At 37.5% G+C, this 22,975-nt stretch overlaps 1 protein-coding gene across 50 annotated transcripts in view; it reads left to right on the forward strand.

The window, feature by feature from the left end:
• Positions 1-22,975, forward strand: part of ANK2 (ankyrin 2) — a 382,844-nt gene that overhangs the window by 197,204 nt on the left and 162,665 nt on the right. For 29 of the 50 annotated variants that reach the window (XM_052813531.1, XM_052813184.1, XM_052813273.1 and 26 more), the window contains exon 1: positions 14,440-14,589. The exons of the other annotated variants lie outside the window; for them this stretch is intronic. In XM_052813531.1, the coding sequence (XP_052669491.1) occupies positions 14,455-14,589 (135 nt within the window). In that variant the 5' untranslated portion in view covers positions 14,440-14,454. Of the gene's footprint in view, positions 1-14,439; positions 14,590-22,975 lie in introns of those variants that run through there. 50 annotated transcript variants of the gene reach the window in all.

Consider the following 22,975-nt stretch of genomic DNA (forward strand, 5'->3'; position numbering starts at 1 on the left):
CTTCTGTCCCAATAGCATAATGCTAAATATGTAGGACAGGGTGGTGTTTAGCCCTTACACGAACAGAATTTCTACTATGTAGAGTGAAAGCTCGACTTTGCAGAGATTTGGAAAAAGTTACTGAGTGTTCATCGTTACAAAAGGTGAAACACGGTCCTCGTACTCCAAAGCGATTACATAGTCCTGCAAAATTGGAGCTGCGGCCTTTTTCTTTTCAGAGTTGGGGAGAGGGAGTTTTGCTTTTCTATTTGCAACAATTTTACTCCAAGTCTAAGAAAAAAACACACCCCAAATACTTAAGAATTGACTATTCAGTGACAGGCTAACATACTTTGAATTTTTAATTTTTTTTACACCTTTGTATTCTTGCGTTTTCTCCCATTCTTCCACATAAAATATTCTGCATTAAAGAATTGAAGGTTTTCCTCATACTGTGCTAAAACTGGCATGTTCTTCCTTGTGATGAATATGTGACTTCATTTTGTGCTATATAGCTTACAGAGGGAGCTTAAGTAAAAGGGGAAAAAATTCTCTGATTTAAAATGTGCTGTTAGAAATAGTACATGTAATGTAACTGCGGGGGGGGGGGGGGAAGAAAAAAAGCGTGTATTGGAAACATCCAGCATAGACAGAAATGTTGATGTCCTCACTGCTTCCAGGAGGACTGAGGATGCCTGACCATTGATCGACAAGGCTGCAGGTTGTAGAGAAGCTGGGTGACACAACTGCCACGGGGTTTTCCTTCTTTGATTTTTGTCCTTGACGGTCCTTTAGTGCAAGAGGGAGTTGGAGCAATGACTGAGAGAGGACCGCCTGGCCAGGGATAAACTGATCCTGTTGCAATCCAAAGGCAAAGATCGCATTGACTTCAGTGGGTGCCTGAGCAGGCTTATAGAGAATGGATAAGAATAGCCAAATATTCGTTTAATCAGACAGCTGCTTCCCTTGTATGTGGTGTTGATATCCTCCCATAAATGAGTCATCTTTGCAGTAATAAAAAAAGAATTTCCTTTGTCACTTTGAATGCAGTAGGACTTTTCAGAAGTCTCGTGTAGGATCTGAAGTCTTTCACTTAATGTTAATTTTGACTGGGAAACGTTAGCCTCTTCAAGTATTTTATTATACAAAATCAGTTTGTTTTAGAGTATTGTTGCATAATATATGTACTTTTACTTATCTGGCTTTCTTTGGCTATTGTTTAGCCTGCAATATAAAATATTATTTTTCCTGTTATTTTTACTTATTCTGAACGTAAAATGCAAATTCAAGTGGGGCTTGTAGTCTGTCTGATGAAGACCTGGGACTGGCGGCTTTGTCAGTGACCTCCTTCATGACCTCACGGTGAGGTCTGAACCTGGCTGAAGTTCGCCTTCTGTGTATGTAAAATGAAAATAATCGTACTTACTTTGCCATACAATTAATAATACTAAGGCAAGTAATATGATTATGTTAGAATGATTATAAATACTTATTGCTTTTAACTTCTGTGGCACATTTTGCTTAGAAAAATAGCCGCTTTACCAGAAATCTGGCAGTGACTTGTCAAAATTTGTAGAAATGTTTGCATCTACTGTTTCACTTTATCAGTGTTGATATCAATTATTATACTACTGATTTCCAGTCATTTATATCTCAAATATAGAACTTATTTTGCTTTTCTTCTGAAAGATTATCTGGATTGAGTTCCTGAAGGTACAAGTCAAGTCTCATAGGAAAGAATAAGTTCAGCGCAGTATTCCACAAAATAGGGAGTTGCTTCAAGTGAGACGGGAATCTTGGTTTCTCCTCGTTATTTATTTATTTTAATTTATTGTAATCTCAGGTAGCAAGGAACTTTATAAAGCACAATACCAACTTATTTTTTTAGCCAGTATAGGACAGGCGAAGGACTGGTTTAGCAATATTTTTTTCTGTTGTTAAGCACTTAAATAAACAAGTCCATAGGACTTCCCTGCTCAGGCTGGTTGTATGAAGAAGTGCTGCTCTCTGAAAGGCAGGGTAACAGGCGTCAGGTCCGGGTAAATTGGAATCTATTTCTGAGCCTGCCTATTAACAACTGCACTTACCTAATTGGAAACGTATTCATTTTCCACTGCATGTAATTGAGATTTTTTGTGTGTCTCCCATTTGGTGTCAGAAAGATGCTGTCAGAGAGAATAGCTGGAAATCCAGTGTTGAAAGAAGGCGTTAGAGAGGGGAGTGGTTTGTGGAGGCTTGTGACCTATTTTCCATCTTGTAATTGCTTCTGGGCCAAATCTTGGTGTTCGGCCATGAAGTCCAAATAAATGAGTTGTAATAGTGACACAACAGGGCTGGAGAGAAGTAATACCGATGTGAAAAGATGCTCCAAAATGGAGGACTGCTGGATGTCATGCGGGACGTAACTCGCTGTTGCTTGATGCGAGTTGTGCTGCCTACCCTGACTCCATCCACTTGCACATTGGAGTCGTGGGACTTTGTTAGAGGTGAGTGGGAGAGGGGGTCATTGCTAAGGGTTTCCCCGATTCTTGGGGACACTGTAGGATATATAGGATAATTCAGTAACATAACTTATTTGGTAATGATTAAATATTAGAGTTGGAACGTAACATAGAATTTAAAATGCTACTAGCACTTTCCTTGCCATAAGAGGTTTTCATTTTGAACGTAAAAGGCTTTGTGAAAGGTCATTTTGTAAATTTTTCTGTTTCTTGCTGGCAGTAAATCTCACTGGGTTTTTTTGTACGTTTGACTTTTTTTTTCCTGTTCATTTTAATTGACAGTAATAGAGTTACTTGCTTCTAATTTTGGTTCTGTTGTAATTATGTTTTTCCTAAAATTGAACTACTGGGTTTTGAGAGAATCCAGATCTTGTGTGTACCCTTTCAGGAAGAAGAGACTGCGTGTTCCCCTACATACCTTATGGCTTCCAAGCAAGCCAGATGACTGTTGTTCATCAGATAGTAGAATCTCTAGACGGAGAAGGGGGGTAACTCATGTTTGCAATACAACCTACAAACCTGTACGTCAAAACCTATTACTTTTTGTAGCAAGACGATCCCTAGAGAAGGAGAAGAATTTTGAAAGTACATTAAATAGGATCATCATAGAGTACTTCCTTTATTTAGTGTCCTTCTATAAAGGCTGCCACCACAGTTAAACAGGGGTCTGCTTAATAAATCTTCATCATATTAAATGTAGTATTGGCATTTGGGGTTTTATTGCTCCATGAGGACGCTTTTTGTGTGAATCCCATCTACCAGATGCTGTTACTGAACTGCAGGGTACCTGCTAAGTTCTTCTTCTTTATTAGTTCAGAAATTTGTGGTGTTGGCTTTTAGCAGGGTGGGGGTTTTTTTGGTGAAAGGAGTTGTCCTAAATCCATGCTTACCTGAATTTGCTAATGCCTTAACTACAAAACCAATATGTATTTGATTGTCTCTTTCTTACATGTTTATTTCTCATAAGAATGCAAAGTTGTTCTTAAAACCTTGGATATTTTGCCTCATGTTCAGTAGTCACAACAGTATGGGAACCATTAATGTTGTGCGTGTCGCAGCATCATGAATTATGAACGGCAACTGAAGAAAGTTTTACAGCATTCTGAAGACTTCTCTGGAAAGAAACTTGTCAGTTTTGTCATTGTGCCTTCTTTGGCTCTCATTAATTTATAGACACTACTGTTTTTAATAGTCCTGAGAGACTAATGTACACGAGAATTTGCTTTGTCTTTTGTCAGTTGTTCATAATCAGTCTCGCTCTCACAATTTTAAATTTATGCATAATTCAGAATTACCACAGAATTTCTTTGATGAAGACTTGGTTACGGATGATATGCTTTTCAGTATGTCCTTTGGTGTTTCTATTAATTGTATGGAGGTTGGTTGTTTTTTTCCCTGGGTGGCATGTGAAGATGTGTTTTCAATCGCAAGATCTCAAAATGTATATTTAGAACTGTGTATATGGTTGCAGTAATGAAAGTTCATTCAGTTACATGGCATACTTATTTGTTTTTCATACTATTCTGCCCCTCGTTGGGATGATTTATATAACTATAAGGCACAAATTGTTTGCATACAGAAACCAAAATTCTTGATTCTACTCTGTTAAAACACTTTTGATAGTAGAGAATTGCTTTTGGAAGATTGTCATCTTTTATTTATCATCTATTACTAACTACTTAAGTGTGGGGAAAGAAAAAATGTTAGATAGGAGTGATATAAAACCAAGCTTTCAAGTAGTCTGTTGACATGCGATGAGTATAGCATGTAACTTTTCATTTCATGACTCACTCTTTCTTCAAAGATTGGAAAGATAAGCCCTTTAGGGTTTGCTCCAAAGAGGATGTCTTTTGATCTGCACCGAAGCCTTATCAACTTGTTAAAGCCAGAGACTTGGAGTCAGTAATGCTGGATTCTGTTGTGTTTCTTCAAGTAGCTAGTGGTATGGTTATATTAATATATATATAATTTTATATAATTATATTATTTATATTATTTTATCTATATATATGTTACAGAATAGAAAAATAACACTGGTTTATGGGTATAGTTCAACTTTGCACAGCCAGGTTGTTTTCAATATCAATACTGATATTTTCAATGTGCGTGTGTATGTGTGTGCATATGTATGTATATATAGGAGTGTCCATTGACTCATTAGTGTGTGAATTGTGGGGATTGGGTATAGTTTTCTTTCAGTGGCACTAGATAGACTTTTTTTGAATCTAAGAGCAATTTACTAAAACAAATAGCTTAATATTCAAGATAAAAGTATTCTCTTACACAGATTAATAGAAACACTTGTTATACCAGATGGTTTTAATGGACCCTGAGAAAATAGACAGGCATAGGATGCAAAATAAAAAAAGAAACTGAGTAAATGAACTACTGGTAGGTATTTAAGAACCTATGCAATTATGTACAGCAGCAACCATTAATTATTATGGGAGAGTAAAAGCTAGAATCAGGGGTACAATGCTAACCCAAAATGTATCATTCTTTGAGGATTCCCTAAAAATGTGCTTTTTTTTTTTCTTTAATTGACAAATATAGAAATGGAAAAAAAAGTTGCATATACATTACATCTGATGCTTTTTCTTTTTTATACTTAATCTGGTAGGTGAGACTGAAACCTGTGTTTCTGCATTCTGTTTTCTATTTGCTGGAGCATTTCTAAGGTATCGAAGGCCTCAGTCTACTTTTTTCTATTACCAGAATGTATGCCCAGACAGTAGCTGCTTTTGAGACAAGAGGATACTTCTCTACCCAGTAATTTCAAGCAGTATTTAGAAAGAATAGTTTTACACAGGCACAATTTCAAAATGTGTTTAATATAAAAATAAATTATGCTTTTTTTTAGCATTTAAAAAATAAAATTATTTCCCTAGTTCCACAAAAGGTCTGATAAGACCATATAACTTTCAATTACCAGCTATGATATTTTGCATATGTTATAGTAGAAGTAGGTTTCATCATCCTGCCTAGGACAGAGCTCCAGGGAAGATAAGTTAGCTACAGACCATTCTTCTGTTTGAAGTTTCAGTGCAAAAATATTCTAAGCTTGTGATAAGGTAACTTTTTAAGGAGAAAAATTATCTATTTTAAAACAGTACTGTTTTTTTCAGTGTAAAGCAATGTTTAATATGAGAAAATTTATCAGAACCTGCACTACTTTGTGTTCCAGATGGAAGACTCTGTGCTTTTTAATATACATGCAGCACTTGAAGTATTTTCACTCTCTCTTTCTTGCATGTTAGATTGGTTTATTAACAAAACAGTAAATCTCAGAGCAAAGCAGTTACCCTTGTCTCTTTCTTATTGCTGTTTTGCTCTGTTTTATTATAATTGATTAATCTCTCGCTTCCCGTTACCAGCATTGCAGATAATACTGCTGCATAAAGAAAAAATAGAAGGACAATTGACATGTAGACAGGAAAACATTTAGACTTCAATAAATGCTGGGCATTGGCTTGAATAAAGTCTATTTTAGTGAATGTCACCGAATGGCAAGATCTTTTGCAAAGGAAGAATTATGTATTTAACACTGTTACCTTTCATTCCTCGTTGAAGTAATTGATTCTTTTAAACTACAGTAAAACAAAAGATGCATCATGTGGAAAACTCTATTATGTGTATTGTATATATATGAGACATACTATCTCTTATATATTATATATGCAATATATATTCCCCCAACAAACTGGTATTACATGAAAAAATGGAATTTTTGTCTTTGGAAGTTGTATGAAATTTGTAAGAAATCCAACAGAAGCGAGACCTTCAGAAGCACGTAGGAAAAGTCAGTGCAACGTTTCTCCTAATGTAATGGGAGTAACCATATGGTGAATTCAGGGGGAAGGCAACGGAGTGGTACAGCGGTCTGTAGTGGGACTGTTTCTCTTCCTTCCGTATTTCAGGAACAAGGACTTAAGAGACTGGAATTTTCAGAGAGTCAGCAGTGAACTCCTGCTGATGTGTTCAAAAGGGAAGGTAGGATGATTATCTTTGAGAAGAGGATTGAGGCCTTACTTGATATTCCAAATTGTGAATGAGAGAGCTTCATGAAATCCTACAAGATGGCTTCAGGCAGAATTAGTATCCTGTCTGTGTTAAGGAACAAAAATTAGAGCTAATCAAGGGCCAGATGTTTGAATTAGATTTAGAGTGAACTGCCTGAGACAAATAGGTACCAATTAGAGCTTACTGCCACAGAGGGGTATAAAAACATGAAGTTCTCAAAAAAGTTTCACTCTTGTTGAGAAGAAAAAAAAAAAAAGCTGTTTTAGGCGCAAGAAGTGATAAAATACTTTATAGTTGTGTTGGCACGGGTGGCTCTGAACTGCATTCTTAATTATCCCTTTACCCCGAGATTCATGTTTTGGTGCAGCGAAAGCTTTGCTGCATCACTGTTCTTAGATCACTGCTTCTAATAAGATCCCACAGTGTTAATCAAAGCGAAGTTGGGCTCGCGCAACTAAATTGATCTAAATGCTTCTCTGTGTTGGCCAAATGCTGCGAATGCATTTGAGGCTGTGGCTTTCTGTTATTTCCTGCATATACCATGTTTATGCTGAATAGCATATGCATGCATTTTTTTAATTTAGCGAAGAGCTGTGATTTTATAACACAACTACTTTTCCATATCTATCAGCAAATACAAATATTGCTATGCATTAAAAGTACTTCTGCAAAACAAGGGTGGCAAAGATACAAGTCCACAAGAACAACATGGTTCTGCATTTGAGTTGAAATCAAGCAGGTATTAATTTCATAATTAACAGTTGTGCTTAGATTCCAGCTGAAGAACTGCCCATACAGTCCTACAGGTTTTTCTGCCCTTGCTTGAGAAAACAGTGGTCAGCAAATTAAATAGATGAAGACCAGCTGTTAAACTTATATTGAATACTACTTCTTCCACTGGTTTGACCCACACTTTTAAAGTCAGCCACGAATTTTGCTAGTTTTGTGATTAGTCAACAATCCTTGTAATAGTTCCTGCGTGTTATTCAGTGTTTATTCAGTTACCACATACGTTTCATTTCTGACGAGTATTTCTCTTTGGAAAGTGGAAGATTGAAGCAGGGCTGAGAAAGAAAAGAAATACCGACTGTGATTTCTATAGATTACATATTTAAACGCTATGAATACTGGAATAAGAAGGTTACCTTTTGCACTTGCTTACACTCTAACCAGTATATGAAGAGTATATCAGGCAGTATGCTGTATGTTTGAATTTGAACTGTCCACACTTGGATTTTTCTTTTGTTTCTTAAGGTTTTTTTGTTCCCTGTATGTTTTATTTGCGTAATGTTGGAGGCTCAAGTGGCTTGCGTTTGGAGAAAGGTCCCTGTAGATTCACCAGGGAGCCATAAATATTTCAGAATAACAGAGATTGTATAGCTTCTTAAAAATTGTGTATATTGTATAATTCTTTGTTTTAAATGTTCTTACCCATGAAACAATCTTTCCTGATTCTGTCACACCTGTGCCCCTTCAGTACTGCAGGATCTGTAGCTGTGGTGATTAAAAACCAGGTTATCTGTTTGCTCATTCTTATAGGAATGCAAAAAGATACATGGTACTACTTGGATTAAGAGGTCTTTGTTGCTGTCCAGACAGGATCGTTACACTTAATGTGTTGAATGATTCACCATCTAAAGCACACCGAAATGATTTGTCCTCTTCAAAATGGCTCAGAATAGATTTTTGCAATTGATTGGACTCAAATTATTTAAGCTGAGAAGGATTTGCTGCTAGGTCCTCTGTAGCAGACAACTGCCCTTTTATAAAGGCTGCTCGGGTTTCAGGAATTATTTGTTGTGGCCTGTGTCACCGACATACGGTAGATACGAGAAGAAAGAAAAGGCTGAATTTTTGAGAAATAATGATTGCATCAGCGTCATTATTGTAAAACATAAAGGGGGCATAAATGTTATAAAGCCATAAATCATCAGAGTTTATAATCTGCGTGAGCTTAAGATCAGACCCAAAATAATTGCCAGAAACAAGTGAACCATGTTGTACTTGACCTTCCCATAGAAGAATCCCTAAAAGTGAAAGACTTTGCATTTAGGAAGCACTTCAAAGTTCAGGAAATCTCCTAGAAATATATAGGTCCCAGTATAGTCTTCTCTCTCTCTCTCTCTCTCTCTCTCTCAATTACTATGTTTAACCATAAAAATGTAGTAGGAAATAACCTCTTCGGGGAAAGATTTCAAAATAATAAATTTGGGGATTTATGTCACTAACAGTATATAGGTTGTGATTTGTCTCGATACTTGGAACTCTCTTTCTTCATTTTCCCCTTTTGTCTTTTATTTTGCAGCACTAAGTGTTTTTACAGTACCTCCTGAATTGTTATTTTAGCTACTGTGCTACACTAGGGCATAATTGAAACCTCTACTGACAAACTAAGCTTTAACGGTAATGGCAAAAAAGGATAAAGAAGCATTCTTTGTAGCAGCAGAGCAGTTTTGCTTTTGTTGCTGCATAGCAGCAGGTCTTAGTTGAGATTTTGCAAGTAGCAACAAATCCGTGGTTTTGTATTGCACTGTTTTTCTTGATGGCCAGTAGTGGGAAAGTCCAAGTATTTAGCAATGACTCCATTTTACTACAAGAATCTTTGGAAATGTGAAAACAGAAACTGGTGACAGAAGAAATACTGTAATTAGGAGAGTAAGTTCTTGTTGGTGATGACATTATAATCACTATATACTTATTTTTATCCTTGGTGTCATTACGAAGCATAATATATGCATAAGTATGATAAAAGTGCAATGTTACATGTGCAAAACAATTTCTTTCACTATTCTTTTGTCTTGTAACATTCATCTTTTGGATGGTATGACTTCTTATTTTTTCACTTACTGTTTTGTATGGTCTCAGGCAATACTGTCTGTGTTTATTTTGGGGGTTTGTTTTCAACTTGTAATTTACAGGACTTTCCAAGTGTTTTACATCTGTATTTCATCCTTTGGCTAGGTTCAATATTTTTAGATATGGCAAACTGGAAATAAACCAGACCATAACAAGAATCATGAGTACATGCTGGTGTTTGCTGGCCAAAGGAGGTGGTAGGTTTTTTGTCAGAAGTTGTCTCATGCTAACATTTAAACCAAGCCAGGTACATAGCTGAGAAAAATATTTATAAAATATCTGATGCTGTTCAGAACAGGCATTATATAACATGCTAGACCTCACTTCTGTCAAAAAAAAAAAAACCACAACTGAAAAAACCCCAAAACCAAATGTGGGGGTATTCTGGTCAAGTTTAAAAATGAGTATCTTTACTCAACTGTATTTAATTTTATCCACAGCTGTATCTCTTCTAAATGTCAAGATTAGGAAAACTGTTTAAAGAAGTATAAAATGTAATCAAATAAGACTCCTGCAAATGTACTTAATGGCTGATTGCATGAAATTTGAAGATATGTTTTGCTGTGCTTAATGGAAAGGATCTTGCGAGATACAATTCCCAGAAGTCTGCTAAGGGCTTTCTCTGTTGTTTTGTGTACTGGCTTTTTGTTGCTGAAAAGCTGATAATCTAACTGCTGCAGGCTTAGAAAGAGTTCAGGTGATGAAACCAGAATGTTTCCCAAAGCCTATAGCATGATTTGAAATAGAGAAGGCAGCTGATAGTAGTCTTCTTATGGTTCTCTATTTTTTGCAGAGAGCCCATTATATTAGTAATGGTCTTTACCAAGGATTTTGAGCTTGCTGGTCTGCATTTTCTTGTGAATTCTGATCACTTTGCATTATTTGGGGGGTACAAAAGTGCAAAAGTTGCCAGGAGAAAATTCTCCATAGGGATGGAATTCTCTCTCAAGCAATAGCTAATGAAAGTGTTACAATAAGCCACCACATTGCCTAAGAATGATGCCAAGAAAAAGAGGCATGTTCCAAAATTGTGGTGAAGCACAGAGTAGTATTATGACAATTTTCAACAAATGAACTAGGGCAAGTCCCTTGGTTGCTCTAAATAGTACCACAGTTCTTTGATTTGTTCCCCATTTTCTCAATATCAAACAGAATTCTGTGTGTAAAAACTCAAAAGTTTATTGGCCAGGAGCAAAGAAAGTTGGACACGTGGATAACTAGGATCTGACTTAGGAAAGCAAGGGAGTGCGAAGAATGGGGTTTCTGACAGAAGCACATTACCAGAATATTTCTCTTAAAAAATGAAAAACCTGACACAGTTAACGCTGCCATTTTACAAGGCTAACTTTGGGGAAAACCTGCCAAGATGAATGAACCAGTTTGCACTTACCACAAGTACTGTGGCAAACTTAAACACTCAAAAAGCAGCACAGCGTGATTTTTTTTTTTTTTTTTTTCCTCCACAAAAGCGTGAGGGTTCTGTGCATGTTTAAACTGTGAGTGCTAGGCATAGACTGGAGCCAAAAGGTGGGTTTCTGGGCTACTGAGTTCTTCTCATGTTTCTTCTATAGTATCAACATTTTGGGGGACAAGAGGGGTCCTGTCTCAGTCAGCTGCTTGCTGTCGTAGCATCAATGCTTAAGTATAGTATATGAGATACTCCGCTCTCTTTATTATCAGGCACTTTAAAGTGTTTCTCAAGGCTTTCTAGTTAAGGGAGTAATTAAAGTTTGGAGTTAGCGTTGCAAAAAGGTCTGTTACGCTGCTGAGGAGTAAAGGGTGTATTAAAATGTGGGAAAACAAGTGGATTCAGTGAATTACTTGCAGGAGGTTCTTTAAAAACTTCTGCTCCCCTGTGAAGAGACGCGAGGCCGCGGACTTCAGAGCAGTTCTGGCAGTGTAACACAGAGCAGGCTCTGACTTTTCTGTACAGAGAGGAGGACTAAGATGCTTTGGTATGAGTTTCATGCTTGAAAACCATGCCTTTGTGTTTTGGTTTCTTCACTGCTGCCTGATGGGATAGATTTGCAGCCCAAACAACAACAGCAAAAAAGAGCACGGGAACTTACAAAGATACCGCAGCACGTTCCTCAACAAAGGCTTTGAATCCTACATTGTAAAACATATACTTTGTTAGAATATGATGTCCTAACTAAGTTTGGCAAAACATGAACATGTTTGCTTTCTGAGTAATTTGCCCTAATGACTTTGAACCATTTTGACAAACAACAGTAATATTGTTAAAAGGCTCTGGCAGAAAGCTTATGCATTGCTCTCCATCAGATGTCTACACAGATTGTTGCTTTCTGCAAGCATTATTTCAAAGGAATGCATGCTACTGGGTTTTTGCCACCATTTGCCCTTGAGCTGATGCCTTTTTCACTCTCCTGAGTTTTTTAGCAAGTTCATTTCACATTAGATAGATTGCTCTATCCCAGGATTTTTAGTTCCAGTTTATGTTGAAACATGTTGGTTATATGAACTTTGGTCGAGTCAAGCATTTGGTGGGATTCCTTCTTGCATCCTTTTACTTTTATAACTACATGAAGAAGTTGTGGCAATACTGTCATAGGGTAGTGCGTTGGAAGAATTGAAGAAAATCAGTGTCAGCTGATTACGGGAAGGCTAGCATTGCATGAAAATTTCTGAGATGTCATTGGTGTCAATTAAAGGTAGTGGCCGCTTTCAGCATTGTGGGAACCAAATGTCAAATGCAGTTGCAATGGTGGGGGCTATGGTCATTCTCAGTATGGTCAGCTTGTATCTGAACCCGCCCATAGCTAAGAAGTAATGTGTGTGCATGTTATATTTTATTATTATAATGTCTAATTTGAACATGAGCTGAAGCCTGTACTTGTTCATTAGTCATTTTATATTTGAAGTTTAGGCTGTCTGAATGTAAGATTAAACATTCCATCCCTTGTATTTGCCAATTTCTGGCAAAAATGTTGTTGTCAGTGTTGTTTTGTAGTTCAGGTTTCATTCAGTTTGGTACAAGTATATAAGCACATAACCGAAAGCAACAATGAATTTAACTATTTTGTGCATGTATCTGTCCAGCATGTATTCATACTCGTTACACATCATAGCACCTGAGGCTTTTCAAAGGAGCTGAATGATCCTGTCCTGGAGCATTTATCAGTGAAGGAAAAATTATAGAGCTATTTTAAACTTACCTCACAGTAATTAACACAGGAGAGAACCCTATACCAATCAATAATCCTTAAAAGGGCGCTGGGGAGAGCTTGCTCTCTCTGATTATAACTGGCACTGCTGTGAAGGGTAACTGGGTAGAAATCAGTAGGAATCATAGCGTTGTTTAGGTTGGAAAAGACCTTTAAGATGACATCGAGTCCAGCCCTGAACCTAGCACTGCCAAGTCCACCACTAAACCGAGTCCCTAAGTGCTGCATCTACATGTCTTTTAAATACCTCCTGGGATGGTGACTCAACCACTTCCCTGGGCGGCCTGTTCCAATGCTTGGCAACCCTTCCCGTGAAGAAATATTTCCTAATACCCAATCTAAACCTCCCCTGGCGCAACTGAACGCCATTTCCTCTTGTCCTATCGCTTCTTACTTGGGAGAAGAGACCCACCCCCACCTCGCCACAACGACCTTTCAGGTAGTTGTAGAGAGCGATAAGGTCTCCCCTCAGTCTCCTTTTCTCCAGGCTAAACAACCCCAGTTTCCCTGAGCCGCTCCTCATGAGACTTGTGCTTTAGACCCTTCACCAGCTTCAATGCCCTTCTTTGGACACACAGTGGATGCTACAGACTGCTGCCTGCTGACATGTATTGCGGTACTACCAATAGTTTGAAACCCCAAAGAGAAAAATGCTGGTTAGATGTTACAATTCGTGGAGGATCTCTCTGTTTCTGAGGAATTTGGGGCTTAATATTCCAAATACATTCCCAGTTCCACTTATGGGTTGCATGTGCATTGCGATATATTCTATGGGACTCTGTTACCTACAGACAGGTAGTCTGTCTCCATTACCTCCGTTACCTCCAGGTGTTCCTGAAGCATTTGAAAACTGCTAATTATTTCTCAGCTAACTTTGTGAGTTTTTTGGTTTGGGTTGGGTTTTTTAATTCTGCAGTAGGCCTCTTCTGGGATAATGGGTGGATTCCAAAATGCAATCCTCAAAATGATTTTTATCCTACTGGGCACAATCATGACAACTAACTCAAACCTAGAGGGAATGTCCTTATTCTCAATTTTGGTGGGTTTTTGTTTGTTAGTTTACTTTGATTTTTTTGTTTTGTTTTGTTTTTTAAATGATTACTATTCTAGCTAAAAAAACCCTAACTATCCTAAACCAAAACAACAATAAAAACCCAAAACAAGATCAGACATGATATAGACAAGAGCTGAAGTGATCTAGCATCAGAGATTGTCCTTTTTAGATATATTTGAGCTCCTCTGCAATCAAACCCGGGGGATATATCAATTCAAAAGCAAGCTCATCACAGTTATTATCTACATGAACATGAAATACCATGTGAATCACAGGAATGAAATGGTCATGAAATCTGTACTCCTCATACATTTTTGTCTTGATTTGTAAATATCAAATAGGTGCAACTTGAATTAATCATCTTTTTGAGTTAGAAACTCAGAAGGCATTAGCAACATTCTGAAATTTTGTGCTTTATGTAAACAGAGCGAGACCGAGAGTGGTAGGAAAAAATCAAAACATTCAAAGGCATGCAACTGGGTAATTCAATAACCCTCACATGTAGAGGCATTTCACTCAGTGGGACTTTAACTTTACGTGCTAGGCAGGCTGGCTGTATGCTGAAAGCAGTTCCCCCCCACCCCAATGCCATTTACATGCATAGCTGGCCTGGTAGGTGTAAAAATAGACAGGCAGCGCCTGAATTGGAAATGGTCACCGACTGCTGCCCGCAGTTGCTGGGGTTTCGGGTTCTCCGTGACACAGGACGGCTTTGGGAAAGGGAGCCTGGTACGAGTGGCCAGGGAGTGGAGCACAGGCAGGATCCTCCTCCTGGATCGTCGGCTGTCCTTCGGGAGCACTGGACACCCTCTGCGGCGCAAGGGCAATCCCACTTGCAGGAGTTAGCAGAAGAACTGATATGGGCAATGCACCAATTTGCCAGTCTTGTCATTCAGATAAGGGTTTAAGAACACAAGGGAACATACAGGATTTGGATAAAACCCCTGACTATTATGGATGCAACAGTGAAGAAAGTAAAGATCCTGAAGCCCTGGTAAGTCTTGCCTGAAGAAAACAGGAGTCAAAGGGAAAAATTAAGATCAGGGTCGCGCATGTTAGATTTGAAAAGGATCTCTGCTCAGCCTGAATTTTACTTGATAGCTTGCAATATTAAGAGATCTGCTAAATGTGTCCATGTTCAAGCTTTGCTTTTGCTATTGTGACTGACTGTAATTAAAAAGCAGCTGTTGCTAAGCTGTGTGGTTGCTTACAAGTGTTGTCAGCTACCAAAAGGTTTAGGTATAAGGAGAGAGAACACCATCAGTGAAGCAAGTCTTTCAAATGAATGGATGTAATCAATTGTCCTAGTTTACATGACTACTATAAACGATCCTGCATCGATCATTCTCAAAACTTGAACTCGGTAACATTTTTATAAGCTGTTGTCTGTCCAGTACACGATATTATTTTCTGTGTTTGCAGTAGAGACAGAGCCCCACAGATCTTTATGCAGATGAGGGTTACAGTGAGTGGGACCAGGCACACGCAAGGGGGTCACGCTGGTGACTGCAGGACTTGAGAGTTAGGCATGCAGTAAATGATTATAACAGTAATGTCAGCATTTGGTCTGCAAACCAGAAGAAAATGACCGATTTGAATACTTGTATAATGTCTATGGGAAATGAAGTGCCTCTTTTGTCTTTTTTTTTTTTCCCCTTTTTTTTCTTCCTCAGTTTGGGAAATTCATTATTAAATGATTATTTCATTCAAAATTTGCAATGAAAGGAGGTAGTGTCCAAACTTCTGCCAGAACAGGAAGATCAGAAAACCTGTAATGTTGATATATCCAAATATTATGTTCTCCCATGTTGATCTAAAATAAAATTGTTCTCAGGTCAATATTATGCCTTGCACTGGTGTGAATTACTGCAATGCATTATAGGAAATGTAGTTGAGATGAGTTACAGTGTTGGTAAGGGAAGAGGAGACCGGAGGCACTCCCAGCAGCAGCTCACAAGAAGTTCTGCTTTGTCCTAGAAAATAATTTTGATGCTGTCTTGGTTTTCTGGTAGGAAGTTTTTTTGGCTGAAATTTTCTGACCAGTTCTATTGCTTATTTCACTGACAACACAGTTGGACCAGTTCTTCAGAAACAAAACTTTCTTTGAGCTAAAACATGATATTAAGCTATTTCTCTGAGCTTTCAGACAATTTTTTTTCTCCCACCAAGCAGTTTTTGGTTGAATTAACAAAGAAGCTCCAACATTTGTGATGGGAAACATGCAGTCAGGGGGAGGGGTAATGCAAGTACAGGACTTCCCAGGGCTGGGGGGGGGCAGGACACAGGCCTGCTTTCATTGCTGAATATGTGGATTTCTTTTCTTGTTTCTGGCATTATCATATTTCCCTTAAGGTGAGTGGCCTGAAGCTGTTTGCGAATGTAAGGAGGTTCCCTGTGACACAAATAAGCAAACTCTGTAACAGTTCTCTCTGAACGTACAGTCTCCAAGCTGCCCTTCTGCATAAGGTCGGGTCTTTGAGGAGGCAGGAGTGAGCCAAATCGAGCAGCATGTGATCTTTGAGTGTTGTTTTTTGTGGTTTTTTTTTTTTTTTTCCCTAGATACTTAGAGCTTTTCATAGCAGGCAGAGATCAGGCACTTTGATAATGTAATTGGTACATTTAATCATAAGATCTTGGCTTTATATGGCTCTGGTAGGGACTGACAGAGTTGCTTTAGAATATCTGCCTTGATTCAGATGTTACAGTGCTTGGAGGATTACAAAGGAAAACTGCTCTATTTCCCTAAGAAGGTTTACAGTCTCTCATTATAATGATTATTTTGATTCCTTTACCAAAATGTTTAAAAAAAAAAAAAAAAAAAGAAAAAGAAAAAAAGATGTCTGTCAATTAGAAACGTCAGCGAAGTTTTGTCCTGAAGGGAGAAATTGTATATTGTTTTTTTTTCCCCAAACAGGAATATAGTATCCAGCACAATACTTTGTTAGCTATACATTTCCTATGGTTTTATATAGCTGTAGCCACACTCACTGTCTTGGGTTTATTAAAAAGGGTGCCACATCAAGCTGAATATGACGACTCTGTGAATCTCACATCAAGCTGCAAGGTTCAGAATATTTCAGTTGCTGTTCAGCCAACTCAAATGGCAGAATTGCTTTGCATAATCTAATCTTTTCTAAACTAAAGTCAAATACAGTCTGCTGCTTCAGGTCTGTCTTGCTGAAGAAATCAGGAATGTGTTGGTTTAACTATCCCGAATTGTCTATAGGATGCCAAATAACTTTCTCAAATGGGGAGTAAAATTTTGATACTGAGTTCATATTTGAAATAACTGCAGCATTAAAAAAAACCCCCAAACTATTTCATAATCCTGTATTGTAGATTTAATTACTTCTTTGTTTCAGCACATCGAAAAAGACATCTCAGATGACAAAAGGCTGAGGCTTGTCGCATTCACTGTACATGAGTCTCCCTCTTTACTTGGTTATTTAATTACCTTTATATTTGCTCTTGAATGTATATGATCTAGTCTTGCTTTGTGGTGCTGGATCATGTTGTATTTCAGACTACCTAGGACAAACTGCTCTCTGAGTTTCAGGACAGGATCATTCTAAACTCCTACTGCATCATTCAGAGGAGGAGTTTTCTCTCCCTGCTCAAGGTAGTGGATTTGGCAATGTGGACTTTCATGTCATTGTACACGACAGCGGGAGAGTCAATATAGGGAGCCGACTGTGAAGCAGCGATGCTGAGAAGTGGTAAGCAATTTGCAAAAACTTGGGAAATATATGTGTGTTTGCAGAGTGTAGGATTCGTGGTCCAGCCAGTGCCTTTCGCTCCCGTTACTACAGCAAATGTGAGTGAGTGCCTGGGATTGAAACTAGAAAGTTTTAAATACTTAAGCAGGCCAGAGCCATGTGTTACGGTCTTCTAAAATGGGGGCTTACAGGCAGTGCAAAATGCAGCCAAAGAGCTATTCATTCTGTGTATTTTAGACACGTACCTTGAAGTGGGTTAAACTGCTTTTAGGAAGTATCCCTTTTCATTATTATTAATACTTGATGCCATAGGGAGCCTCTGTGGCCTGCTTGAATTAGAGGTGTAGCTTTTATACAGGTGAAGTTAGATGAAACTGGTTCCTCTCTGCTGCCCAGAGCTGAATTGTTTGAAATTTAGGCCCAGGATTACGGGAGTTTTGTTTTATAGGTAGTGTTCAGCTGGGAATTAAGGGGAAACGACAAGTGCTTAATATTATGACCAATATACAAATGGCAAATGTCACAGTTAATGAAGAGAAGGGTTTTGCGTGGTTTAGATGTGCTTCAGTTGTAATTCTCCAGTTGATTGGGGATAAATTAATGTGAAGAGAGAAAGGGAAATTATTTGTGCTGGGTACGATGCTATTTGTATGAATCCTTAAAAAAAAAAAAAAAATCTCCTAAATGAAACCTGGTTTCTTCCCACAACGGACAAAGTTCAAAATTCTTCATTTACTGCTTCAGTATCTGTTTTACCTTTCTGTACAAGTAAGGTTGTTATGATGAGTCTTGCTGGCAGAACTGGCATTGAATTAGAAACTGCTGCATTTCTGTAACACCCTTTTTGTTTGCATCTATTTTAGTCCATCTCAAAGGAACATGAAATAATTTTTTTCTGTTTGTGGTACCTGTAAGTTTGAATCAATGGGCAATCGGTTTGATTTTTAGCACTTATCGTGTTGGCACATTTCTTTTATTAGAGAATGTCCCCTTGACAATAAGACAAGGGATGGAAGGGGATGAAAAATTAACAAGCGTGATAGAATTATCTGTCAACAGTCTGTTATAAACTTCATTACAGGTTAGGTTTTTGTTAAGCCCAGTTATTATTCTGCTAGATATGCTTGGAATGGCATCCTAATTCTTTCTAGAGGTGTTCTAGCATTATTACCTCTTTATTTAGGAACATCATTAGTAATGGAAACTTGCTATGGAAACCATTTAAATGCCTGCCAAGTTCTAAAGTTGTTACTAACACCTCAAAATCTCAATATATGGTATACAGATGATCCTAAATATTTTTCCTTCCTTTAATATTATTGAATTCCTTTAGTGGAAATCTTGGTTTCATATCAGTATTTAAGAAACGTCAGCAAATGTGTGTGTCGCTTAGAACTAGGGCCGGTCCTGTGGTTCATTTGAAGATATCCTGAATCCTTGTTGTTTCAGGAAATGACTAAATGATACTTTCACTCAAAATCCAGCACAGGAAATTTTCCCATTAAACAATAGGATTTATCCATTTCTATTTTTAGAGTAGTTTAAAAGTCTTAGTAAAAGACATGAAGATTTTTCTAGTTTTTATGATTACTCAGACTATGGTAAAAACTTTCATTCTTTAAACCCATATACTTTGGGTTTTGGTTTGTTGGTTTGGGGTTTTGTTTTTTTTTTTTCCTTCCTTTTTTAAAAAATCCAGGCCATGTTTTCCAGTCGCTTTTGAGATTCTATTTTTTAGATTCACACTGATGACTATAATTCAGACTTGCACACACTGTTTCCAAGCTGGGACTTATACCGAAATGTTTGGTTTTGAGAATGTGAATAGCCCAGTGGGACATGAGGGATTACACATGCCTGAAGTTCAGCTAGTACTGAAGTGCTGTTCTGGATTAGAACCTAATTACTGATGTTACTTTCTATTTTAAAATCAGTATGGATTAAAATAACTTCTATCATTTCAAATACTGTTTTTGGAAGGAACATGCAGCTGGGCAAAAGACTTTTATTCTCTTCTTTTTCATAGAGGACTATGCTGTTTTGCCTCAGTTCTCACAAATCCTTCATTGACATAATAAAAGTCAGCTGGCAGTGAGTCCAGTATGTCAATTAATGAATGTAGTGGGAGGACTCCTACAGATGTCTGTGACAGCTGAGTATCATAAAGGGTTTATAGAAGACATTTGCTTCTTGGCTCAAGTAAGGGTTGATTTTACATTAGTTTTCTCTTCCTCTTTTGCTGCTGCTGTATTTGCTAATATTGGCCCAAACTCAGGAACACAGTTAAGCGTGTATTTAAATCCATCCTTTAGCAAATAACTTAAACCTGTTTAATTTGAGATCAATTGGACCTAAAGATGTGGTAAGAATTTTGAAGTGTTTGAAGTGTTTTGCCAAACGTAGCCCTTTATTCTTCTCCTGGTTAAAAACAAAGCAAAACTGATTAGGCATTTGTACATTCCAGTGGAAAGAAAAGGGTGGCTGGATGACTGGTATCCTACAAGCTCTGGAATTTCAAGGAGGAGTTGGCAAAAGAGTCAAAGGTGTTGAAATATAACAACCGGCATAAAATGAAAGTCATACCTTATGAATAATTGGGAATTTTCCCATCAATATCAAAAGACAGAATAGCTGAAGCCTGGCTTTTCTATTAGTAAAAATTAGAAGGGTCCGTAAGCACGTAATAACTTTCAGTTGTGTCTGTCTGGAGCAATCTTGTAGCAGGACCTGGTATTCAGATAAAGCTGTTAGCTAGGCATTGTTTTCTCCTCCTTATGTTACTCAAAAATATGTTTGTTGGGGAAGTGCAACAGCAGTAAGAAACTTTCTAAATATCAAATGCAGCTTTTTGAGAATAGCCTTCATAGTAAGACATGAAACCGCTACAAAACTGTCATATGCAAATATTAAAATTACTGGAAGAAGTCTTTCAATTCAACAGTTACTAAAACATGTTGAAATTATAATACATTTGTTATTTTATAATGTGCATATATCATAATGCGTTCCTCAACCTAGTTTTATTTTCTTAGCTTCTTTTTTGCAATGGCTCTTTCCATGTCCAGTCATACCAATGAAATTAATTTCTTAAGGACACTCTGTCTTGAATATTGTTGCACGCTGTGTCTCCTTTGGGTTGCAGCTTCTTTGTCTGACATAAGAAAGCTTTTACCAGTATGTATAATAAACACAAACAATATTAGTCTTCCCACCTACTTTGGCACTGTATAATTTTGGCTCCTACACATTCCTTAGTAGATCTCATGAGAGAATATTAATTCTGAGGAACACAGGACATACTGAAGGGGTCACTTCTGAATCCAGTCAACTCCATCACAGGTTTCTGTGTCAGGCAATCATTTTCTGTGTTTAAATACGCGCAAGCTAGTTTTGATTTGAAATCGCTGACTGTTTTAATCCTGGGTCATATGCAGTGTATATCACAAAAGCTTTTCCTTTTTTGTAGCTATTTCACCATCTTGTTATTACACAATACTTTATCTGTAAATAGTAATAGTCTTTATGCCAAAGTTTGGGCCCGTGTCCATACTGTCTGCAGCATTATGGTGAGGGCAACTCCAGCCACAGTTCTAGCTCCGTGCCAGTAAAAGTGGTGCTGACTTCTCTGTCTCCTTCGTGACATTCTATGATTAATTGGCCTAAATACTTAAAGTGCCTTAAATTATTCAGGTGCATAATATGTACTTAAAAGAATATTTTTATTTTTCTGAATTATAACCATCATCATCGACCTAGAGAGATAGACCCCTGAGATTAAAACAATTAATTGCTAGATGCTGTTAGCTACATGTTGGTAGAGAATTTTTACCTTGCTAGGGATCTCTTGTCTCTGAAAGCTTGTCTTCCTCGTTACACTTCACAGTTCCTGTGATTCAGCTTCTCATTGCTTAAAAAAAAGGTTAATTTATTGTAAGGTCAGTTGTGTCTTTTTCCTGGATGAGAAGACGCTTTAGATTATGAGGAAGAGACGTTTAGTTAAGACTGCTGTTTTAGAATTGTGGGCTTTTCAGTTCAAGTGTTTATTAACAAATTTTATACAACCAAAGGTACATAGCAGAATGAATTAGATCGGAAATGCCTATACATGCTTGAATGGGAAAAGCTGTGTGATAAAAATACTTTTTTGAAATAAGAAAATTGGGCACGTTGTTCATCCAGGAATTTGGATACTGAAATTTCTTTAAGATCTGTGATTTAATCTATCTTCCTTCATGTCTTCCAGTAAATTAACAGGAGGAAAACATACATTTTTATAAGCAAAGAAAGTGGCTTTGAAAGTAAAGCATTGTTGTATTTCTTTTCTTTCAGAAGATGAACATTATTTCAATAAAGTCTGGGAAAGTGTGTTTCCATTATAGCTGTTGTCATCTCATTTAACTCATCTACCAGTGTTAGATTACTAAGCCTGTGCCATTGCATGTCCAAGATTTAGCTCACATTCTGGCATGCATATCAGAACTTCAGGCTGAAGACTCTGCTGTGGTAGTTCAATTAAAAAAAAGAAAAAAAAAAATCCTTTGCCTTCTTGCAGTCATAGCTGCATCTTGGGCTTGCAGTCCACAATATCACCATTGTTCTGTTGTGATGCCTTTTGGAGATCAGCAGCCCTTTGCCCTCAATAAAAAAAAAATTCAGGGTACAAAAGGTAAAATGTGAGCTGCTGCAAAACTAGCTGGCAAGTTTTACAGAAACTGTTCTGCAATGAAAAAGCGTTCCTTTTGAAGTCCCATCTTTTACATTTGAACGCTAGTATGGAAAAAGCTACCATACTGGCAAAAAAATACCCATGTGATAAATGAGTTGAGTAATGGTAACACCTCATCTGTGCCACTTTTAGAGTTGCACCCAATTAAACGTTGGCTGGTTTGAACAGATGGTTTCTGAAATCAGAGAATAACCAAGCCAATTGGGACAAAATTTAGTGGTTGTCTCAAGGGTGGGAGCATAAATTGACTCTCTAGCAAGTATGGCATAATAAAAAAACGAATGGAATGTGTTTACATATCTGTTGCTTCTGCCGACCCCCCCCCCCCCCGCCCCTTCCCCTGCATCCTTTAAGTACTGAATAACATCAAGAAGCCACGAAAACTTGAGTTTAGATTATGTAACTTTCCTTCTGCGGTGAGCTGAATTCTCAACTCCAGGCATTACCTGAATATATTAACATGATGAGCCATCAGTCAATTAAGAGCTTTTTAATGAAGAAGAAGAGGTAACAAGCCGTTGGGATTTTACTAATAATAGAAACGGCTGTTGGACAAACACTGCCTCACAACTCTGAAGTTTGTAAATGGCATTAACACTATCAGATAACCCCGAATACTGCCATATTGACAATTTCTGTCTTAATGCTGATTTTATGTGCAATAGTAATACAGGATTCAATTTAACGTGACAGTTTTTATAACTGCTAATGATTTGAGTTTCTTGATTTATATAAAGCATACAAGTTAATAGCAGGTTTTGCTCAGGGCCAGCCTCTTCAAAAGTTATAGCTAAATAAATTTCCTCTATAAAAATCAAAGCAGTATGTCCCAGAGTCAATGCTTGAAAGGTAAGCCTAAAAGGGTTATTAGTATTCAGAGACACACTTCAATACACATACAAACCAAAAATGTTAAATTAAGGTGTAAAACTACTATT

Source organism: Harpia harpyja, chromosome 2, assembly GCF_026419915.1.
Source record: "Harpia harpyja isolate bHarHar1 chromosome 2, bHarHar1 primary haplotype, whole genome shotgun sequence".
Taxonomy (NCBI): Eukaryota; Metazoa; Chordata; class Aves; order Accipitriformes; family Accipitridae; genus Harpia; species Harpia harpyja.